Consider the following 24,107-nt stretch of genomic DNA (forward strand, 5'->3'; position numbering starts at 1 on the left):
TAAGAAATGTACCAACTTTTATTATCCAATTTACACATCCTTTTCAGTGTGCGATACAAAGCAAGAGAAATTTATATAAACAGTGAGTCTGAGATCTGAAAATATCAAATGACTTTCGGCTTAAGACACAAACAACTTAAATGATTTACCATCAGTGTTTAAATCTGAGAGAGGCCAGGCTGAGATGGTTTGGACATGTCCAGAGGAGAGATAGTGAATATATTGGTAGAAGGGTGCTGAGTTTTGAACTTCCAGGCAGGAGGCCTAGAGGAAGACCAAAGAGGAGGTTTATGGATGTAGTGAAAGAGGACATGAAGGTAGTTGGTGTGAGAGAAGAGGATGCAGAAGACAGGGTTAGATGGAGGCAAATGATTGGCTGTGGGGACACCTGAAGGGAAAAGCCGAAAGGAGAAGTTAAAATTGTCTTGGATTCAACACGCAATAGCATATCCTGGTGAAGAGGGAAATTAATGACAAGATGAGATTTATTATCAGAGCCCCTTCAATCAAATATCTGAATCATACGGATCTCCCTTTAAGTCACATCCAGGTCAAATTTCACTTATAGCATATAAAACACTGCAATCAAAGAATGGCACACACACACACACACACACACACACACACACACACACACACACACACACACACACACACACCTAGATATAAGAGGGTAAAAAAAATTAACAGGCTTACTGGATGGTAGATACCCGAATTCATAATGTTAATCAAGTAAATGTGTTAATTTTTTTGGGTTATTACATGCAGTACATGGGTTATGGATGACAAAAGTAAATAAGGATGTTATGCTCCATCAGTGAGGGTTCATACTGTGAGGTCATGATGCTGGAGAGTTATCATAGATTGTTCTGGATGGTAAAACCAGTCTGTTCAGGATCTCCTTTGGAAACGAGGATTTGATTGAAAGCAGCATCACAACAGCCACAGAGATTGTTTCTCGTCACAATGTGGTTAGTTTAAGGGCCGGTGTTCACACCAGCGTTTTGATCAACCATCAGGTAAATACATGTTGTCATGTTAGTGAGAGATTATACCAATAATACATAGAGATTCCCACTTTTGTTGCTGATCATATTTAGAGCTCAAGGCAAACAGTTCAAAAGGTATGCAAGTCAACAACTTAACAAAATTTTAAAGCTCGAGATTCTGAGTTAAAAAACAAAAAAAAACACACAAAAAATTTGATTGGAACCTTGAAACTATTAAGTTGAGAAACACAACTCTTTTATTCAGAACAAAAATATTTTTGGCCTTTTGAAAGACAAACATTTTCTATTTTAATACAAAAGCCAGAAAAAAGTCAGCAATCGCAAAACATACAAAAGTCATTCAGAGCATCAGCACAGACCAATTAAATAAAACATTTGGTGGACTGCCTTTCCTGTTTTAACGTCGCAACCTTTTCAATTCACAAAAACCTCAGAGATCACGCACACTTTGACAGACTGGATCTGACAGGAGGGGCAAAGTATAGTGAAGTTTGTGTTCACAGTGGATTTATTTTCTATAGTTGTACAAAATTTGAGTCCAAAGAGAGATAAGTACAAAGGAAAGAATCGTAATGCTGTTAGCGCCCCATCAATCAATCCTTTATCTGCTCTCAATATTTAACGCTTCGTGGCAGTATAAATGTCTTCCACTGTTCGATTTCATTTTCTGTCATCAATGAAAACACGGAAACAACTTTACTTGTTTACACGATGAATTATCACTATGACAAATGTGTCTGAGAATCTTTCCAGAGACAGTTGTTTTGCTTCAACAACCCAATTTTCACTAAATTCTTTACATTTAATTACTTCCATTGTCAAATAAACAATTCCTTAACAGTAATTTTATGTTGCCATGTTCATTTATGTACGAGTGCAGCTTCTAAAGATGGAGTGTGTAAGGCTGATCGGTGGCCATCTTTTGCACTTCGACAGCTGACAACAGTAGAGGCATTCATGCGATGCTTAAAAAAGAATTTGCAAAGCAGAAGAAGGTCGATGTTCTGAGGGTGGAGGGAATGGCTATGCAAATACACACAAGTATTAACATCAAGTCTTTTTTAAATAATGTAAACATATACATCTTAGCTGAGGTCAGAGGTCATCCATCCTCTTCATATCTACTTATACATATATAAAAAAGAACAAATGTTACTGAAGCATCATTCGGATGCTCTTCGGAGTGGATTCTTCATTCAGGTGTTTAGTGGTGAATCTGAGGAGAAACACACATTGAAGGTTGTATTAGTGAACAAGCATTACAGTAATTCATGTTCAACAAGGCAGTCAGAGACTGCAACATCCTGCGACACCCCTGAATTCAAAATTTTACCCTGACCGACACATTTTTGTGCCTCTGGCTCCCTAAAAATGTTGCTTTTTGTTTTGTGATTATATCTCATCAGGTTTCAGAGATGTGTACCTGAAAAGGTATAACAGTAAGGTATAAACAGTTTTGTTTTCATCCCCTTTGCTGCCCGAGTAATGTGCTTGTTCTTTCATTTTTCTATCTGCAACGGTTCTGAAGATATTTGGTGGACGGACGGACGAACACAAAAACACTGAACTACAATACGTCACCGCTTCCGCCTGTTTCAAATGGTCAGAATAGAGGAATAACAAAGTTGAGTAAATGAGACCTACTTCAGGGCGTTCAGGAGCCCCTCCACGTTGTCTGTCGGCTGCTCCTTCAGGACTTTTATGCAGCCTTTCATCTGTGAAATAAACAGTGAGATCATCACATAACAGCTCCACAGAGATGCTGCTAGCAGCTCAAATTATTTCATCGCAGCCCTGCGCGTGAGCCTTACGTCTATCTTAGAGGATTTGTTAAAAGCACCGTTGGGATGGACGTGATCATAAAGAATGATGACTCCCACCATAACCCTCATGCAAAACAAGAGCGTTTCCTCGCTGCTGAAACGACTTGAATATTCCCTAAAAAAAGAGAGAAGAACAAATTATAAAAGTCATCAAATGAGAAGGAAGGAGGTAAATGCAGAAACGACATTTTAAAAACACTTAAACATTTTATTATTTGTGATATAGAAACAGAAGACATCTTTACATATCCTTCAAGTACTCACTTTAAACTTCAGATCTAAAAAGAACCTGTCAGAACCCTTCCATGCATTGTGTGTGTGTGTGTGTGTGTGTGTGTGTGTGTGTGTGTGTGTGTGTGTGTGTGTGTGTGTGTGTGTGTGTCGTCAGGACTTACGGTGTCTCCAGCATGACTTTACAGATGCTGGCCATGGTGCTGAGACAGTCTGTTGTGTTCTCCAGTGGACGAGTCTTATTCTGCCAAAGACGAATCAAATGATGACAGTTCAATGATTACTACAATAACTTTTAACTATTAATAATAACTATTAAATTGTAATGGAATGTTTAAAAACCAAAATGAAAAGTTTGATGGTTTGTGCTGTTGACTCTCACCTCTGTCACAAAGTTTGTGGTTGCATTGCTGAGGGTTTTCAGCATGGGCGTGGCTTCAGCATAGAACAGAGACATTCTGTTGGCCATTTCATTGTTGACTTCACTTTCAATGTCCAGCTGTCAGTTCACAAAACAAAATCAGGTAAAATAACAGCCGTCAGAACTTCAGAACTCTTCAGTTTAAGACACTGAATTTAGAAATACCAAAGTCTGTTATAAGACATAAATGTGTCTTAATAGCCACAGGAGTAACAAGCTGCCTCCAGCTCAGGCAGATCGGACTTCAGGACCACTCACGTTCATGTTATTTATCCGGTTTCGACTGATGGTTCTTCTGTAGTAGCTGAAGTCGTTCTGGATGGCAGGAATTCTCATCTAAAAAAACAAGACACCACTAAAAACGTCTGAATAAACAATATATTTCATTGAACAAGTGAAGGAACAGAGTTTGACCAAGTGAAGCAGTGTGTGTGTGTGTGTGTGTGTGTGGAGAGGAGAAGCTTAACGTTTTTGCTACAGACCTTCAGCTCATCAAAGCGCAGCGTGAAGTGGAGGATCTCAGCAAACTGTTTGGCCAGCGCCTGCTCCCTCTCCAGGTGCTGGGTGGGCGTGAAGGGTGGACATGTCAGGGTCTCCAATAAACTCTGCAGTGCCTCCTCTACACACAGACACACGCGTGTCAGAAAAGAATGAATGTCCTGGACTCATTGCAACACATTAAAAAAGAAAAAAAGACTAAGAGAGACGGAAGGGGTAAAAAAGACATGAAACAGCCCTGAATTTAAAGGGATGATCAGGTTGTTTCCCACACTCAGCCCATACCAAGTCTGAGTGAGAAGCTGTAGAACTTCTTGAGTTTGATGACCAACGGGCAAACGGAGTTCCAGGCTCGCTCCTGATGCATGAAGTCGTTGGGGTTTTGAATTGCCTGGAGAAACCGTATTTGAAAAAGCAAATGTGAGAACCCATCCAAGCCTAAAGGCAAAAATGATCACTGACACCAGGGTGTCGCTCGGTGTGTGAATGTTTCCTACTTCTTTGATCTCCTGGCCGGCTCCTTTGTACGCCTGCAGGCCAGATAGGATGCTCTCAGAGTCCTGAAGGACGGCGTTCACCTGGTTCCACACCTCCCGCTCTCCTCCTGTGGGCTGGGCATCTGACACAAAGCACACAGACTAGTTAGCTAAGCTATTTTAAACAGAACCGGTTTTTCCACAAAATCACATTTTAAGTCATTGATAATAGAATCCCACTAATCTAGATTTTACGCCATGAGTTGCTGTGAAAAGGCTTTGCTGACATTATAACTAGTGTCTTTGTCACTGAAAGCAACTCAAAAATTTCGATTACCTAACAGCACTATTTCAATACAGGTACATTAAACATTTTGCTTTCAACAGAAAGTCCATTAACAGTCAGAAGCAAAAACCTGCGTATGTAGCATCCGGAATAATGCTTTAACTTGAAATGTCGATAAACATTGCTGTGACGTAGTATTCATAATTAATAATAAGCCCTGTAGCTGAATATAATAGCGCTGGATGCATTAACTGTATCCTTCCTCATACACAAAGAAGCTGCCTGCAATTCAAGCCAGCAGCACTCTGACTGTAAATAACTGGTGTGAACTTTGCACAGCACTACTCCATCCATGCTGAAGGAAGCTATTGGATGGACAAGCCTGTGCACATTATCAGCTCTATTTCAAACGTTATCAGCCTGTAGCTGTCAATATAATTTTTTCATGTAATGTGCATCACTGCTTTTCTGCGTCACATTTCCTCCATGATTTCTATTAGTACACTCTTTATACGTATTTACATGAGCTTGATTTGCTCCAGTGTTCCGTGTTTTTAATATTGTGAAAGCCAATTCAACATTTCTGTAATGCAACACACCATGTTAAGGTTTGGCCAGGAAACTATGGACTTATGAACACAGACAGGAAAAGCAGCTCCAAATTTAGAGTATCAGTGACATTCAAACTGTGCCTGTTCTGTATTTCAGACCTTTCTCTGCCATCATTTCTCCTTTATTCAACAAATAAAGCATGAGGTCGGCTGCATTCAGAGTGTGGCTGGTATTGCCACTGTGGAGACAGACTTTGTTTTGTAGGAGGTTTTTGAATAGCAGATTTCTTTTAAACTTTAAAAATCAGAGCAGTAATGAATCAGATAAAAATTCCCCTGATGGAACCGCTACCATCTTTTCAGCATTCCTGTACTGAACGACAAATATCAGGATGATGTAGGGAGAGAAACAGGGCAGCTGACAGTAATGTAGTAATGCATTATGTAGTTACTAATACAGTTAGTAACTACATAATGCTACATGCTATAAAATGTGCCTTAGTTTAATCCTAGCAGACATAGGGAGACAAGCATGCAGACGCACGAATAAAAGCTAACAACAAAGGTCAAGGGTCAGATTCATTCTTCAGCTTGGCAGGGAGTGAAAGCTGAAATGAATTATGGATAAATTGTGAAGGGAAATGTAGACAATACAGCAGTAACAACAATAGGATGACCCCTGACCAGCCAGTCAGCTTAGGAAACGTTAGAGGAAAATGACTAAGTGACATAGAGGGGGGTGGGTAGGTGAGGCAAGCAGAAGGGCAGAGATTTGCTGTGCTCACTTTCAAAGTCAAGGAAAAAGTTTGGCCCCTGTTCAAGCTCTGTGCAAGTGAGCACTTTTAAAAGATTCCCCATTTGGTTTCTGCAAGACAGAAAATAGAAAGAGAAAAGGAAGGAAAGGACACGCAAAGGTTAACAACACATCATTCAGTTATTAGGATCAGAGCTGGAAAAGGAGCTGAAAGAAAAAAATGGAAGGAAATGAAATGGAGAAATAGAGAAGAACGTGAGCGGACTCCTTCCGACCTGCTGAGAAAAACAACAACAGATGAACAGGCAACATCTTTACCCCCCAAAAAGCTCCCTACATCAGTCCTTTCTCCCTTTGTTCCACTCCAGCGCCAGACTTACTTTCAAAGTCCAGGAAAAAGTGTGGATAGTTCTCTATTTCCCTTGTTAGGACTTTTAGCAGGTTACCCATGCCAGCAAACCTGATGGTCAAAATACAGTCATGAACAACACAAAATACACACATTTTTTAAAACATACATGTATGCAACAGACCCTCATGATTGCAATTTGACCTTTAACTTATTTATGAAGAAAAGTGTTCCAGAAAAGAAAACCAACTTTTGAATTTTGAAAACAAAACTGCAAGCATTTGTTTGTTTTCAATTTAATAAATTTAATAAATCTGCGTGGAAATAGGACTCACATTATTCATACATATACGCATGTGTTGTGTGTTTTCTGAGAATGGTAAATTTACTTGGACAAAAAATGGACAAAAATTGGATTTACATGTTATAAATAAAGGCTTTATTGGAAGCATAAAGCAGTGAGTAAATTGCAGTTTCAGGGGAAAGTCTCCTCAGTGGTAACAAACCCTGCAGTCATAGCGTAAGTATACAGCAGCGTAAAAGGAGGCCATATTATGTTAAAAACAGGAATGACATGATGCATTATGTGAATACAAATGGTTGAGATCAAAAGATTTAACCCTAGGCACTGGGTGAGGAACTATGTTGTTGGCTGAAGGTCAAAAAAATTCGGACGCACTTTGAACAGCAGCTGCAACTTAAAAATTGGGAGTTGACTTTTAAGGACAAAAAGTTATGAAGACAAACTTTTCTCTTTTCAGATCCAAATTCCTTCAGAAATTATGGCATGACGCGACAACAAAATGAGACATTGTGTTGCAGTGTGCACATGATGCTCACACTGCGCACAGCCTCTAGCAAACTGGCAATCACCATCAGTCATGTATTCATTCCTAATCTTTCATTCCTCCTAAATTCAAAGAAACAACTAGGGGGTAAATACTGAGCATGCAGCTCCTATAGTAACAGCTTTATGTCGAGGGGTATACTAATTTGACGTTTATCTTAATTTAATGCAGCGTTAGGGTACAAGATTGTACCAGTAGGGGGCGATGTTGGTTTTCATTTACATTTCACAAGAAGCTAATTTGAAAATTGCTACAGTTTTTGATTTTGGGACAAGATATTTTTGGGACAACAGATATTTTAAAAAGGTGTCTAAAGTAAAGAATGCATACAACACATCATGCTAAAATCATTGGTCACTTCTGACAGGCCACTAGACTTGCTTTAACAGATTTAAGTTGTGCTGGTGACGCCTTAACATTGATAATGAGCCAGGCACACTGGTAATCCTGTCTGCAAATGTTGTGTTGTTACTCAAAATATTGCTGCACTGCACTCTGGTATGCCGAAAGACAAATCTGTGATTCAGATAAACAAATGGGCAAAGCATGTGACGTCCTTCAGATCTAGCAATGAAAACAGAAATCCCAAAATCAAGTTCCTAACTTTGAGATTAACAAATCAATAGGTGCAAACACAGCCTGTGCAAGGTAATAAGTATGAATAAGAGTCACAGTCACAGCAGGTAAAATAGGGAATTATGTTTTTAATTTCATCTACAATGAAGGTGAACCTAACCAATAGCAGCTTTGTTTGTGCTTTATGGGATGGGTATGTGACTGACTAGACAAAATAAGGGAGAGAACAAAACCCCATAATAGCAAAGAATGATAAAGCATGTGAGCCTGTGGAGAGGTTGTGTAATGTAATTATGTGTAACTGAATGGTTCCAGTTGCCATAAATGAACATGCAATTTCTGTTTTGACCCAAGATTTCACATCTACCTAGTTTCATGAAGCATCAGCTGCTCTCGGTTACAGGAAACTTTCCCATCTTCATTTTTATTGGCACGCAGAGACAGGAAACTACTATGGGAAATTTCTCGTCTGGCCACTTCTTCTTTCACAATCACAAATCTATTTGGCTCATTAAGCAGTGTGAAAACTTTGATTTCCCTCTTTCTTGGAGCACTTCCGCTCAGCTGGTAAATAAATAACAAATACAGTAGTGTATATCTTGTAAAGGAATAGCTTTGTGATCCAGTTTATTGTTAAGAACTGTTGTTTTCACAGAAGGAACTAAGACTCACTGACAGTAGCTAAATTAATTTGTCATAAGAATAAATAATGTTTAAATTCTTTTCAGGTGACTGCGACAAACATTGTATTGTTGTGAAATACACTGGATTTCATTGCTGAATATATCTGATACCAATTAGATCTACAAATGTTCCTGTATAATAGCAATATTAATATAGGAACATACATTTCCTTGTTTGTAATAATTTGTTTGCTCAGCTAGTATTTATATAGGAGCAGTGATTTTTAGAAGTGGATCTCCATTCTCACAAAAACCATAACTTCCGTTTTGTTAAACAAGGAAACTCACCTGGGCTGTTTAATGAACATTAAAGTCAATAAAGCTGAACCAAAACTGGTCTATCTAAACAGAAAATTCACTTAATTTAACAGTGTGTAAAAGCTGATTTTAACCCAATGAGGTTTCCAAAATATTCTGGAAGATTTGCTTTTGCTCTTAGCTTATTTATGCTTTGTTATGAATAGAATTTAAATAACATGTTGACCTTTTTCTAAGAAATTATAATTCTTTATCATAAACAGCAGATTGATATGCTCTGTGAAATTTATAAAATCATGTGTAATCCTCTAAAAAGTGTCTTTACTATCTAATACAATCATGAAAATTGCTTAAATTTGGGATTTTCATATCAGCTGGACACGACCATAACCATTTTGATTTTAACTCTTTCGAATAATTTTATAAGAACTCAATTTATCGTGTACAGATGATTTTTTATTGCAAATCTGCTTCAAATCTGCCTTATTGCCTCAAGCTTTAACAGAGGGACATAAATGGATTCCTGTTCCTCTGGCTGATGTCTGAGGAACACCCTGAGGACAAGAACTTCAACCGCTGCCAAGGGAGAAAGTTTTGGGGTCAATAAAACAAGTGTGTGCTGATCCCACTGTAATCATGTAAACCGCAGTGTTGTTTCTGGACTGATGTGCTTCAGTGGCAACTTGAAGTGTAGTGTTGCTCAAACATGACTGCACATGCCTTCTGTGTGTGTGTGTGTGTGTGGGGGGGGGTATGTGTGTGTGTTGTACCTTCTCTGGTGGAGGACTTTACGTTGCTCTCTATATCATCTGCTTTCTTTTTCTCTCTGTAATAAAAGGAAAGAAGAAATTCATGAAGTGATCAAAAACAAATGACGTGGAAAGTGGAAACAAAACCACAAAGCATGCTTTAAATGTGTGTGTGTGTGTGCATGTGTGTGTGCGCTTGAGACTTCATACGTCTGCAAATTGAACACGTGATAAATATCAACTTCTAATATCACCAACATCTCTTTTTCTCCTGACAACAGGAGAAAAAACATTCATCAAACAAATACTACTCTCCCTCATCACAGAAACCAGACTAAATTATTCAAAAGGTGAAATCTACACCCTATTATTTTCAGAATATCTCCTGTCTGCAGCATGTTCACTGGCGTATTGGATGTCCTCTGCCAAGCTAATAGTCAGTGAGATTGACTGAGCTATAATCTGCCCACAACATCAAAGCTGAAAATAAAAAAAATGACCGGTGAAAAATGAGGGCAGCAAACACCCGATGTGAGACACGATACCCAGCTGAAACAGCAAGTATCGTTTAAGCTCAGCAACATTTCACCAACAATCCAAATGCGCCCACTAATTCTGCATTAGCTGCTTTCCTCAAACCTGCAGTGCAAACAGTACTGCTCATGATGTCGTATTCCACAATCCATCAAGTGTATCACACTAGCAGAACAGACGCACAAGTATAAGTGCAAACAGCAACCAATGCGGGAAACAGGAAGCAGTAAACAATCATCCTGCTTTGTTCTATTCTGTATTTCGTTGCATTAGAAGGATGTTATGGAGGTTCTTCTCTCATGTGGGTAACATCTGTGAATACTGTCATCCATCCCTCCTCTGCAAAACCAGTATAGACAGGCAAAGGGGTGTGTGCTATTGTGTATATATGGATGGAGGGGTGGAGGGCCCACTGTGAATCTACACATTCTCCTAATGAGGTTGCAATTCACTTCAATGGTACAACAGGTCTAAAACACAGCTTAAGCCCCATGTGGACAGCACAGACTGGCACACACACGCACGCACACACACACACACACACGTTTCACTCGTTCTACAACCAAATTCTCTTCCTCCACACCTAAACTTCTCCATCCACTCTTCCTCTCATTCCTTTATCACTTCCTGGTTTCTCCATTTTTCAGTCTTTGACTTCTCTTTTCTCTGGCAGTCAAACTCAATTTGTCCCCTTCACCAGTCGGGCCAACTGGTGTGACCAGGCGCTCTGCTCATTTACACAGTTACACTGAATTTGATTAATTAGCTAGGATGCTGGTAGATCCCCTCCCCCCCCAGGCCTTTGTTCCGTCAGCTATCTGAACGAGCGAGAACGAGTTGGTACTTTCCCAGTCGCTTCATCCGTCAATCATCCCAGTAGGTGGTGGAGCGGGACAGACAGCAGGAGGATATGTACAGCCTCCAAAAAAACAAACATGTTTTTCAGGAAACATTAATGAAGAGCCACAATTTTCCCCTGAATCCCAGTGATAACAGACATAATAGAGGTGGAAATATGACTGTAGTGAGGTTGAGTTTTATCGTAATCATGATAATTTGCACAGTAAAAAAAATCTGATTTAAATAGGGACATCTACTAACTTATAAACAATTTTTTAAAATGCAATGTATAGCAGCAAGTTTTATTTATTATGTTGAAATCCAACTCGAGTGCTGTAACATTTACTCTCAACCTGAAGCTTTGACCTCAAGGTAAAATCTAAAATAATCTTTATTTTCATTTCTTTATGATTCCTTTAGTTGCTGTAATTAAAAATGACACATATTTTGATTGTATATAAGGTTTAAAGATCCATGACATCCAGACTTTTGACAGCCAGGCAACTAAAGGATCAGATTTTTTTGACACGAAAGCAATTTTAGATGGAGATAAAATAGTTTCTTGAACTTTATCTCAGATTTGAACTGTTTTGTCTGCAATTTGAAGTTACAGCAAGAGCTGGTATGCAAATCTTGGATTGAAAAAATAATATATTCCTTCAGTCTTGTGGTTTATAGGTGAAAAACAATCAGGCTGTTCATTGAGGGATACGGTGACAAGAGTATTGTAACTCCTTTAGGAATGCGGCTGTGCATAATGTGTGCATAAAATGTCTTCAACTGAGACAATGTCCTTTATGAAGACTATTAGCAGACACACACACACACACACACACACTCTCACACACAGATATAAAACACTCTTGCATGACAACATTAACAGTCTCTTTGATGCAAAACCACATTTCCTGCCTGCAAGGGTGTGTTAAAAAGCAATGCGTTTCCATGGTGACAACAGAGACAACTGTTTAAAGAAGAGAAGCACACCCGGAGAAGACACACACGTGCTCTCCAATATTTTGCCAATAAATTCTGCTTCTGGTTGAATGTCTGGAGAGTAGAATGCCAGACCTACAGTGAAGGAAAGTAACAGAAACAGGCATGACGACTGACAGAAATGGAAGAAACAATCCTGCAAAGTAAAACAAAAATAAACAGCAGAAAAGGCTGAAACCAGTGAACTACGTCAAAAAGAAAACCCCGTGACTGACAGGACTGAAAAAGACTTTCATGTCATATTTATAGTAACAGCCAACATTTCTACACCTCAGTAATATTATTGTCCGTTTGTTTAAGTTGTAGTAATGAGTCACACAGATATACACACTACTTAACCGTGACAGGGACCACTGGACAGTATTTGGCCCACGTTTACACAAGTAGATCAGAATGCAGTTGATCAAATGACGACAATGCGAAACTTTAACAAGTTCTTTATCTTGCTCTCACATCATCTGTGCTTTCACTGTTTACTCACTTGACATGGGCCTCAAACCACTGACTGCTCAGTAAATCAGTGAACACACATCGTAATCTAAAGTAAATTTGTTCAACACAGTTTGAAGTGTGGCTGCCCAAAGGATAAGGCAAAACTACTCAATGTAAATATGCCATATCTCACGCTGGATGTACTGGCTTCTACAACTACATCCGGTTAGCAGCTGGTGTCACACTAAAAATGTACACGTCAATATGATTACCAACACATGTCCGTCAAAGCTGACACTTAATCTTCAGTGACACTTGGAATGATTCTCATGTGCCAAACAAAACTATAAACTCTCTCACCGCTGCATGCTTCCTCAGACTGGCTTTAACTGTATATGGTTTCACATATTTTCACTGCTCTCAGTCTGTGGAGCAACCCCCTGTGTATTCTCATCACGGTGATGAGAGAAAGATGAACACAGACATACAAAGAGTCAGTCAGAGACCATTTGTCAAGGTTGAGAGCAAAGCTATCCACACATCTGTACCCAGAAAACCGCACTGAAAATACAGCTGCTGCTGAAAAGGCAACCAAATGATAATGTTCTGGACTTTTGCAATGGATGTCAAGCTGGTATCGTTGGTGTCAAAGGTCAATGGATGATGGATTCAATGTTGTTTTACTGGGTCTAATAAAATCTTAATGGACTTACAATGCAGGACATTTACTTACTATCACTAGTTCCTTAAACCATTTGTAGAGTAGGCTAAACAAAATACGGAATGACTGTGGCTTTCACCCATTATGTTCTAAAACTCTTTAGAGAATAATTGTGAGAATAATTGTGTAAAATAAGCACATTTTATGGTCTCTCGGGGTTAAATCAGCTGCCACAACTCCATTATGTTCTCCATAAAACCGACGGAGGATGACGCTGGCTCAAACCCTGGATGGCACGGTAGCTGGTGATTCAGACATCCAAGCCTCAACATGGAAATTAATTATTTAGATGAAGAATCATAGTCTTCGCCAATGGAAAACACACATTTTTCTGAGAGCTCCAGGTCACATGAGGGGACTTGGTGTCTTGATTTCTGAGTGAGTTAAGATGAAGGAAAGAGAAGTAGATTAATTAATGTGCTTCACTGTGGGGAAGGCTCATGTCTCTGATGGAGGGCTGGAAAGAAAAGGATGAGTGACTGCAGAAAGACAGAGACACATCTGGCTGCAGCCAATCTGCTGCTGCAGACACCCACTGAGGGTTCAGACAAGGGTTAACCCTCAATGGATGTTCAGTGGGATGGAAGACCACAGCCCTCCCACGAGGAGCTGAATGTATGTGCATTTGTGACAACGATGGAGTATCTTTCTTTCAGCCTTTTCACTCATGTGTTGACACATACTATTAACCACTGCCAATTACAGTTGGAGGAGGTAGTGTTATTAGTGCATTGTGTGTGTGTATATGCATGTGTGTGTGTGTGTGTGTGTGTCTGTGTCACTAAATGAACTCCATGCCGGTTGAACCTGATCTGCAGTTTCGTGGAATCTGGTTCAAGTTTTTCATCTCACTCAGGTGATGTTTGCTATGAAATCTCCAGCTGAAACATTGCCACACACAAAACCCTCTAAAGGTGAAAAGTAATAACAATTTGGCTCTGCTGTGCTTTCATGCACATTTCAAACAGCCATCATTAAAATGGACATACCATCAAATATTTAAAGACATGAGGCAGAAAAGCTCATCAGTGCTGATCCTGAAAAAAACAACAGCAGCTTAGTTTATGTTGACGAACAAAAAACATTTTGGAAAAATTCTCCTTGAGTTCTTTAAACTCATTAATCCCTGAAGTAAGAAAAAACACTAGTCCAACTGCCTCTACTTTTTCGGCTGTGTTTAGCATTTTGTCTATTGGCCATTTTGGTAAAAACAGAAATGAAATGCTTGAAATGAGAAAGAAGCACAGCAAGTTGTGAAAACTTTCAAAGCATGGATTGTGCTTTACTAATTTAGTAATATATTTAGGGCTGAAACAATATCCTTAGTTACGTTGACAATGAAAATTCTTGATGCAGAATGACACCATTACTGGTGCTATTTTTACATCTCCAAATTAATATGGCTGCTCTCGCACGTCAATGTGCTGAAAAATTAAGCAATATCCAAAACCACTAACCCGGCCATCCAAAGCATTTGATTCCTTGAAGAAACCTAAAAAAAAAACTGTGCTATACATGCTTTGTAAAACAGAATAGAAACCTTTTAAAAATAGTGTATTTATTCTCACTGGTCATTTTTATCTGCTCTTTATTAACCAATGAAACAGGTTTGTGTGTTCATATGTGTTTAGATGGTACAATGGCTGCATTATATGAGTTGAGTACTGACACGGCAAAGTGCACATGTGCAAGTGTTACACTGCAGAGCGTGCAATGCCAAATCTGACAAACTGACTGAGACACGTCGTGCTTCAACTTTATTGTGTCTAGATACTAAAAGGAACACTCTCATGGTTCTCATTTTCCATGACTCACCTAGAGGAGAACTCTGATACTATAATGTGATTTAGGAGTTCCTGGACGCTACACTCGGAGCAAAAGCCACTGCTGTTGTTTGGTCGGCAGAGACGAGATACGCCAGCTTTGAGCCACAGTCTTTATCACTGTACTCAGCTCTTGGTAAATTATAATTGTCTCTGGAGGGGAGGAATAACCTGGTCGATGTGTTTTTTTCTGTGTCTCCAGAGTTTGGTAGAGCTGTTTTGTTGGAATCAGCAGTAAAACCTGGAGTGGAGTCTTCAGTTGTCTGTCTTGATTAACCATCTTCTGGTCTTCATCTGGACTGGAAACGAACTGTCTTGGGGTTGTGGAGAAAACAGCATGGGTACTTTACTGATCTACTTAAAAATGTAGAAAAGTTGTGGGCTAACTAGTTTTGTGCTGTTACTTGATGATGTGTTTTACTGTAAATCGCTAATTACTATTGTGGCTTGGTATGGTTCAGTGGAGTTATTTTCTTCCTGCATGTGATCATTATTTGTTGGATATGACTGATTGCTGGGTTTTTAAATTAAAGCAGTACCAAAGTCTAGACTGAATCACTCTTTCCACGATGAGCTTTACAAAACATGTGATGAGCATTAACATATTACAGTGTCAGTTTCACACTAAACAGGTTGTTCCATCTCTAAAAGTCTCTTTTCTACTTCTGATATATTGACACACTTCTTTTCAGGGACTTTGCACAAATGAAGTGAAACCAAAATCAACACCAGTGACCCAAAGCAGCACATCCTTGGGAGTTTTTAAAAAACTGACTGGTACCAGAACAAAGACTATAGCGTGTATTGAGGGTCTTTGCAGAACTATAATTTCTTACTTCTCACACAGCCTCACATGACTCTTCTCATGTTGACTGTTCTGTCTTCTGTTCTTATTGTTTCCACTGGTGGGCATTAATATCCAAAAATCCCCTAATGAAACTGGAATCCTCTAATTTTCCGTTGACCTTTGGACTGATATATTACGCACAGTCAATCTCTCAGTGGCTGCTGAGTATGTTTACAACAGTACTTTCCATCAGAGGGTTTCACACACTAAAACATGAAATAACTAAATAGTCAAAGTGATTAGCTGGGATGTCTGTAGAATGATTAATTAAAATTGACAGAATTATATGGCAGAACAGGAACAGTTGGCCATCAGATAAGCCAGGATTTTAGCTTGTTCATCTTGTGGCACCACAAGTTATGGATTCACCATTAAACTACACAGCCACTTTGGAAAATTGGTCACCATATGGTCAAGCTGTGCTATAGCTTAAACCCATTTGCGTCATTAAAAATACATTCCAACACACAGGCATGGCTTAAAAAGATAACTAGACTGGGCTCATCTTTCTGCACCCATCTTAAAATCCATCCGCTGTCCTGATCAGCAGCCCTTTCATTTGAGTAAGGGGAGCTGAGGCTCCTGATGGCTCACTTCACTGCAGCAAATGTGACAGCAGGGAGTGTCGGCTGAGTTGGAGGGGTGGACTCAGCTCAAGGGGAGGTTGGCTGAGTTTTGCCCAAATATGGACACGGCATAGGAAGAGGGGTGCAGGGTGCTGCTGGAGGGCAAGAGAGAGTGGGCTGGATGGAGAAGGGGAAACTTGCCCCACACCACCACAATGGCCGCCTTGCTTCCCTCTGCTCTATCAGTGACACTCTTTATCCTCTTACAGTCTGCTTCACATGCCAGCACTGGCACCGTTTAGGTCTATTAACTGAGATCTAAATGCTCTCTGCCCAGCGGAGAACACTTCTGCAGCCAGGATTTGTTTGTACATCAACCTGAGTTCATTTTAGAGCACTCGTGGCTCTCACTAAGAAAGCATAAATTGAATAACTCACACTCAGTTGAGTGAATGACACTGAAGCGCAGTACTCAGCAGCAGCACTCTGTTGTTCAGCAGCTGGCTCCGTGTGCCCTGTGGTTCAGGCAGCTGGGCCTGCTGCCTAAGTTAACACTCACAGACCCATCGCTGTCTAACCCACACATCTGGTCTGTGGAGCAAAGAGGAACAGGGGCATCATAATGGCTACACAGACTACAACCCATAATGGTCATTTTACTCCTTTCATAGAACTGTGTGTATATGTGGGGGGTGTACATAGTAAACAACTTGTAGAAAGATAGAGTGGAATAAAGAGAACCAGTCTGGAAAGACCCGTAAGAGTGCAGGGGAAGAACAATGGAAGGAAGAAAAGAAATAATGCAAAACATAAGTAGGAAAGTTAAAGAGGATGTCTGGTATTTGGAGAGGAGGAGGCAGAGTGCCCATCTGTCTACTGCCAGCCATTGCTGCACAGAGTGGGACTCCAGGCGTAGAAATTCCTCCTACAACTCTGTTCAATGCCACTTCTGTTCTGCCAGCCATGCATATCAACAGCACTGCAGATACAATGGGAACCATGTCTGAGTGTGACTGATTCTAGAATGGAACTAATGCTGCTGACTGTGTAAGAAAGAGAATCAAGTGATCTCCACCCTGACATGGTCCTCGTCTGCTGGGTGGAGGCACCCAAGATAGACCAACGGACACTTGGACACAGGAACAAGATAATCTCGACTAATTTACTCAAATGTATTAGCCACTGGCAAAGATCAACCCACAAAGTCAAGAGCAAGATGAGATTTTGGCAATAATGTCCAGTAAATGCTGACACTATGGTTCAGAGCTAAGAGAAATGTTTTCAGGGTGATCTGCGTAAAAACAAGCTATGCCAACAAAACAAGCAAGGCAAAAGGGTGTTCCTAATGAAAACAAACCTATTTATGGGCTTCCTTGAATACCAGCGACAGAAAAGTGCTAATCGTTTCAGAATAGTCTCACACTGACGATACTTGACCTTTACAGACTGTGACTTTGGCCTTGGTGCAGACAAGTCTGTTAGTTTGATCAAGACACAGATCAAGTGCTCTCAGTTAGTTAGGCATGCAGCATATCTAGGTCGAATGTTTTTGCCTCCTTGCACTCCTTTGACTTCAGCCTCAGTCTGCATGCTGTTATTCTTGACTACACTAAATGCACTCAGCTACAGACAAGTGAGCAAAGCACAAGCAGAAAATGGAGAAAGGGAACTACTGAAGTGATAACAGCGCTTTGTTACGTTGACCTTTGCCAAACTGAGGCATGACTGGTTTCAGGAACAACTATTTATATATTTACACACAGACTGCAAAACAAAAGAATCATGCAGTCTTGTATATTCTAGTCTTGATTTCACTGCAACTACATAATTAAGACTAATAAGTGGCAACTCTTATTAGTCACACACACACACACACACACACACACACACACACACACACACACACACACACACACTTTCAGCCTCCACTGACTGATTTAACGTCTTAATACTACTGCTGCCATAGACAGTTAGCTTGCACGAACAATAAACAGCTGTACATTCCTGCCCTGCTGAGATCGGTGTGAGTGCTACTGTGGAGCAAAAAAGCCAGACCCACAGAGGCCAAGATCATTCAGCCAGCTGTGGACATGCAGAAAAAACAGGTGGAGTGTTAGCAGCACACTAATCTCTGTTCAGGTAAAATACCATGTTTTATACCTTCAGCTAACTATATTCACTGCAATGTATAGTGTATCACAAACCTTTCAACATTAACAAAAACAGATTTGGCAGTAGCATTGTTACAGCAGGGCCAGCGATAAACTGGCGACTTATCCATGGTGTAGTTAGCTGGGACAGGCTCCAGCATAAAACAGCAAACAAATCCGGGTAAACAGCTGACAAGACGGCTACTGATTGTCTCTCCTTCGAGAAAATTAATGCTTGAATGAATATTTTCCTTGATATAAAAAAACATGTGATGAATACGGACACTTTCCAGCGGATATCTGAATAGTACCTGCTTTCACATTTTTTTTATTTTGAAAATTATTTTGTGATTTATGCACAACTTAGGATAGAAAAGTGTTTGAAATCTGAAGTTTCAAACACGCTTTGTGCTGTAACATATTTTCCAAAGCTTTCCAATTTTCCAGTGGCCTAGAAAGTATGATGCTTGTGGGCATTGGTGCATGAATAAACTGCCAGAGCAACAATGCCTATAGTTCTAAGTAGTTTGTACCAAATTCACAGCACAGATGGCGTGCATTTTTAATGGATCTGGTGAAAATTCACTCAGGTTGATGACATGCTGACATGATACAGGAGGTAAATAACATTGAGCAAAGCCAAAAAAAAGCTAGTTACATAGAGGCGAAAGCATAGGTGCGACTGTCCTTAATCATCAAAAAAATGGTAAATAGTTGACTGATTTAAACTGCTATACAATAGAATTAGTTTTATGAACATTATGAAAGATAAAGATGATATGGACCACATGAGGGTTTGGGAACATGATGGAGATACAATCATGGCCAGGCAGCAAGAGCAAACAAACTGCACAGCAAGTAGACTCACAGAGAGCTGCTGTCCCGCTGACAGGATGTGAGTGTAAAAAGTGAAACGTGAGTGGGAAGTGTGCAGGGTCATAAAGCAGCCGAGTCCTACACACTTATTTTCACAGACAGACTGGCGGGCAGACGGGTAGTTATGGGTAAAACAGGAACTTTGAGCCCATAGTTTGATTCGCCCAGTATTTTACTGTGACAGCCATGGTCATAAATAATTTCCTGAATTCTGAGAGGAATAAAAACATGAGTGAATCAAGGACTTACAAAAATGAATAAAAATACTGGGATGATTACGACTGGGTGGCATTTAATACTGTCAGCCGAAATGTTTTAAAACATTAAGCTTTTGAAACAGCAGCAGTTGTAACTGCTGTGGTCTACAGTATTTCTCTTTATTTGACAAACAACAGGCTGAAATCACTCTTTGTGCTAGTGAGTCTACATCACCTTCTGAAATGAAACTGATCTTTTTTACAAAATGTTCTTCTCCAGAAAAAGCACACGTTACTAACCTTAACATTGCTAATATTATACTGTATTACTGAATTTAATTTTGTTTCAGCAATGCCACATCAACCCGTCATGAGTAATCAGGAACAAGGTGGCCAAAACTGAAGTATGGGTAATTCTCAACCTAGAAAAATAATTGGTTCCGAGACGTTGTTCGTAAGAGGTTTTTGTTCATAAGTCATTATTTATTAAATTTCAATCTATAATCATCATTTCAGGTCAATTAAATTTCATTACTACGCTAAATTTGAAAGTATTATTCCCTAATAAAAAAATACAGGACATAAATACAAAACATAAATGAAATAAAATAGTGTAATGTAATTTTTACATGTCTAACTCTGCTAAATGAATTTTATCCTCAGGGAGGTGCGGAGGCCAACCCACACTTTAAGCCGCTAAAATGACACTCTGATGTACTTCCTGGTAATCAAAAGCCTGACACGCCACTTAATGCTTGATTACTTCTTTTCATTAAATTTCTCTTTTAACTCAAATAACATCAAGTGGCAAAACATTCAGCGTTCAGGGGTTACTTCTGAACAGAAACCTAACCTGGCCAACATTGGTTACTACACCATTTAGCTTCTACAGGAGACAACCCAATCAGTAAAAACCACAAAATGGTGCAAATGATTTGTCAACAAAAAAACTGAACAGGCCACATGAAGTCCAAAATCAGATCAATCTGTTTACTTTGTCTTATATTTGCTGAGTTGTTTTGACAACTCATTTGAAATCTTAATCTATTGGGTGTTAATGTTACACTGCTCTGTATGTGCTGCAGCAGAAAGGGAACTAAGCGACGTGCAGTTGTTCGTATCTACAAATGTTTGTAAGCCGGGCGTTCGTATCTTGAGGACTACCTTTAAACAAAATTAAATGGAATTTAATTATCATTGTTTAACATGCACACCATTATTTTTGTGGTTGATGTCACAAAAACATCTTTCATTGAGTAGCAACTTTGACATGCACATCAGTTTAGTTCATTTCATTTTGCAACCGCAATACTTGGCGTCAATGTCACCTAGCAGGATGTTATTCATTTTCTTCCTATCACGCTACCGCAAACGGTCACACACACACATACACATAGATAGACACACACACAATCTGTTAGGTGACCATCTGAGGCTCTAGAGGCGGTGAGAAGTCTGTTGCACTCTCTGTTCCAGCCCAGATGGCAGCATTGGCTGAGTCAGCGGTGGCTGATGGTCCACTGTAAACTGAATGATTAGTCGTCAACAACAGAGCCAAGTATTAAGAGCTGGGTGCTGGGGGACTACTTAGCCAGTTTGTTCTGTCTGAATGAAATCATAACTTCAATAATGTAATGTGAGATTTCAGACTCACTTGAAAGGATGTGTATGACTTTGTAGACATGAGCTAATGATAAAACCAAGACAGTTGGGGCTTCAAATATCATTCATGTTTTGGAAAGAATGACTCCATATCTATGTTTCTACTCTTGATCAAACAACATTCTTGTTCCTCACCTAACTAAATGTGGGAGGGGAAACTAAGCCTTGCCAAACTTTATAGACACAAATATGATTGAATGTGGCAGAGTGGAGCTGCACATTGGCACCAAATGCAAAATAATTATATAAGAAGGTTTTATACTCTTGCTGAGCTAAAACCTAAATGCGGATATGAGATTTAGCACTGGTGCAATGCTGGGAGGAAATCCTTTAGCGTGACACAACAACTTGTGACTCATCGCTGGACTCTCAAAAAGAAAAAAAATGCTTCAGCTTATCTGAAAACATTGAATTGCTTTTACGATGACTGTAAGGGCTGCAGTCCACATCAGAATGCAGCATCAAAAACAGCTAGCTAACAATATTTCACGAGGATTTTGTATGACAACCCATCAAAACTAATAACTTCAGTTACTGCAAAGGTTCCAGTGGCAAAATACAGTGTATAACCATAATGAAAATATCAATGCTAAGCATCTTATGATTTTTTATCAATAATTATAGTTAGAAATTTATTCATATTGTATTTTCAACATGACTTGTCACAGACAAACATCACTAAGTACAGTATGTGCACAGGTGCCTCACAAAATCTTACATTTGCGGTTGCCAGTCTGCAGTGTAAAAACTAGAATGTGAAAAATGCCACTGTTGAAAGGGTGTGAGATGTCATATCCTGTTGTTTTCTGTCCAGGTGCAAACAGTTTGAGGTGAGAACACAAATGACTAGATTTTGAACTGCAATAAAACTGCTCAGAGCCACATCAAGTAGAATTTCACAGTCACACACACAGTGTATTTGCTGCATATATTTGCTGATACACTTGTATAAGTGGGCCATGCCTTCTGTTGTTAGAAATATCCAATTAACGCACCATCGGCACATTATATTGCCTTACAAGTACTGCACAAAACCAGAATGTGATTAAATCAGGCTGCAGAGACACAAGGCCCATCACAGGGATGTTCCAAAGCAATGCATGGATGGACTGGTTCCAAAAGAAACAACCTTTACAAATAAATGCTTATAATGTCGAGAATCATAACTAATTTGTTGATGAAAATCATGGGGCCTTTCATTCACTTTCAGTCTGATTGATGTGTCTTATGCAGTCAAGTCGTTTGAAACCAAAGGTCTGACACCTCTGTGGAGGCAAGAAGGTCAAGATCACATGCTTGTAAATCAAGTACAACATCAAGGAGAAATCTTTCATGAGCTCACTGCTCATTGTAAAGACTTGGCATCTTTTTTGGGGGGCTGGTGTGCCCATACTGTCTAACTGAATACTGACGCAGACAAATAAACCAGGGAATGGACAGAACATGCCAAGCATGTCAACTTCTTCCAAATAGAGATCAGGTTCATCCACAAGTCATTGTCCCGTGTTTCAGTCAGAATTCAACCAGCATTCCATTGATGCTGCAGTTATAGCCTGGTGCACTGACTGAAACAAAACACGAGTGCATGTGCACGCACACGCACACACACACACACATAACACACACACACACACACACACACACACACACACACACACACACACACACACACACACACACACACACACACACACACACACACACACACACACACCGCTGTTGAGAAAAGCAGCTGTTGCTGTATGTCCTCTGCACCATTTCAGAACACTAAAAAGTCGGGAGGCTTTTGCGCCTTTATCTCAACAAGTTACTTTAAAATGTAATGCTGGCCACAAATACTTGCGTGCAGTTTTAATTAACAAGTTAATTAATCATTAAATGAACCATGTAGTTCATTTAATCCGAGATGATGGGTTGACGACTTCAAACAAACAAAAACTCAATTAGAGTACAAAAATGTCTGCAGTCATAACCAGTCACAGTCAATGCCCTCCCCGAGTAGCCATCATATGACTCACAATATTGGACTGAATGGCAGGATTGCTTTTGTTGGATGGCTTTAGATTGGACTCCAACAACATCCCGTGGAGCGAAATAGTCACTCACTGGTCAGGAATGCAGGAGAAAAGAAACAGCTGTTGTTGTCTGACATTTATAACGTGTAACTAATGACAATAAGGTTGTCTTAATGGAGGACACTCGTTTATTTCAGGGTCCGGGAGTTTAGTCCGTTGATGAAACTTCGAGCCTACACAGTTAGGACGCAGTGATTATCTTTTGAGTTGTCGATTGTTAAAACTTGTGGCCAACCAATTATAAATGGGATTTTACTCAGTGATTCAAGCGATAAAGAAGAAATTATAAGCTCGTACTTTAACTTACTCGTAGCTAAGTTTTTCTTTGTTTTTGTTTTTTTGTTAGCAAAACCCGATGTCACCGCTGTCAACGAAACTTATTACAAAGGTACTTCCGCTGTGAAATGAGCACATGAGGCTAAATAAGACTCGGGGACGACGTACAAAAGTCTTGCCTCACTTCCACGACGGTTAGCGGTACCACGCAACTAATGGATGTGCTAATGGTAGCTAGCGAGTTAGCTTCCCCCCGGCATCTTCCCCCATGTGTAATCATTTGACAGTCGCTGATTTCACTGCTGTACGCGATTTAGCACAACAACCGGATTGAGTATGTCCAACTCAACTCCCTATAAACAGTAAAAGTTTGTTAGACCCAAGAACTCACCTTTATTTCTCTCGTAGAGATAATTTCTAGGACTTTTCTGAACGACCCCTGGGCTTGGTAGTACTTTCAGCGACCTGGGCTCCTCTGCCTGACCCCAGCAACTACAGGACAACGCTCGCAGCATGCAGCCCTTCCTCTGCCACTGTAAAATCGAAGAAAAAAAAAACCCAGCAAGTCCCGCCCATTCACGCGTGTGATTGGTCAATAT

At 39.8% G+C, this 24,107-nt stretch overlaps 1 protein-coding gene across 3 annotated transcripts; it reads right to left on the bottom strand.

Moving 5' to 3' along the window:
- fam49a (family with sequence similarity 49 member A) lies at positions 1-24,036 on the bottom strand. 3 transcript variants are annotated; one of them, XM_068342952.1, is made up of 13 exons: positions 23,900-24,036; positions 9,535-9,590; positions 6,431-6,510; positions 6,082-6,161; positions 4,481-4,602; positions 4,269-4,374; positions 3,968-4,104; positions 3,744-3,821; positions 3,447-3,563; positions 3,229-3,308; positions 2,822-2,948; positions 2,655-2,725; positions 1-2,226 (listed from the first exon to the last, which is right to left on the bottom strand). In XM_068342952.1, the coding sequence occupies exons 4-13, from the start codon at positions 6,152-6,154 to the stop codon at positions 2,163-2,165; spliced, it is 975 nt and encodes a 324-aa protein (XP_068199053.1). In that variant the 5' UTR covers positions 6,155-6,161; positions 6,431-6,510; positions 9,535-9,590; positions 23,900-24,036; the 3' UTR covers positions 1-2,162. The 3 variants fall into 3 exon arrangements, with proteins under 3 accessions (XP_068199053.1, XP_068199054.1, XP_068199055.1); XM_068342953.1 differs by lacking the exon at positions 6,431-6,510; XM_068342954.1 differs by lacking the exon at positions 6,082-6,161.
- Between the last annotated feature and the right edge of the window lie 71 nt (positions 24,037-24,107).

The sequence above is a fragment of the Antennarius striatus genome, chromosome 19 (genome assembly GCF_040054535.1).
Source record: "Antennarius striatus isolate MH-2024 chromosome 19, ASM4005453v1, whole genome shotgun sequence".
NCBI classification, from domain to species: Eukaryota; Metazoa; Chordata; class Actinopteri; order Lophiiformes; family Antennariidae; genus Antennarius; species Antennarius striatus.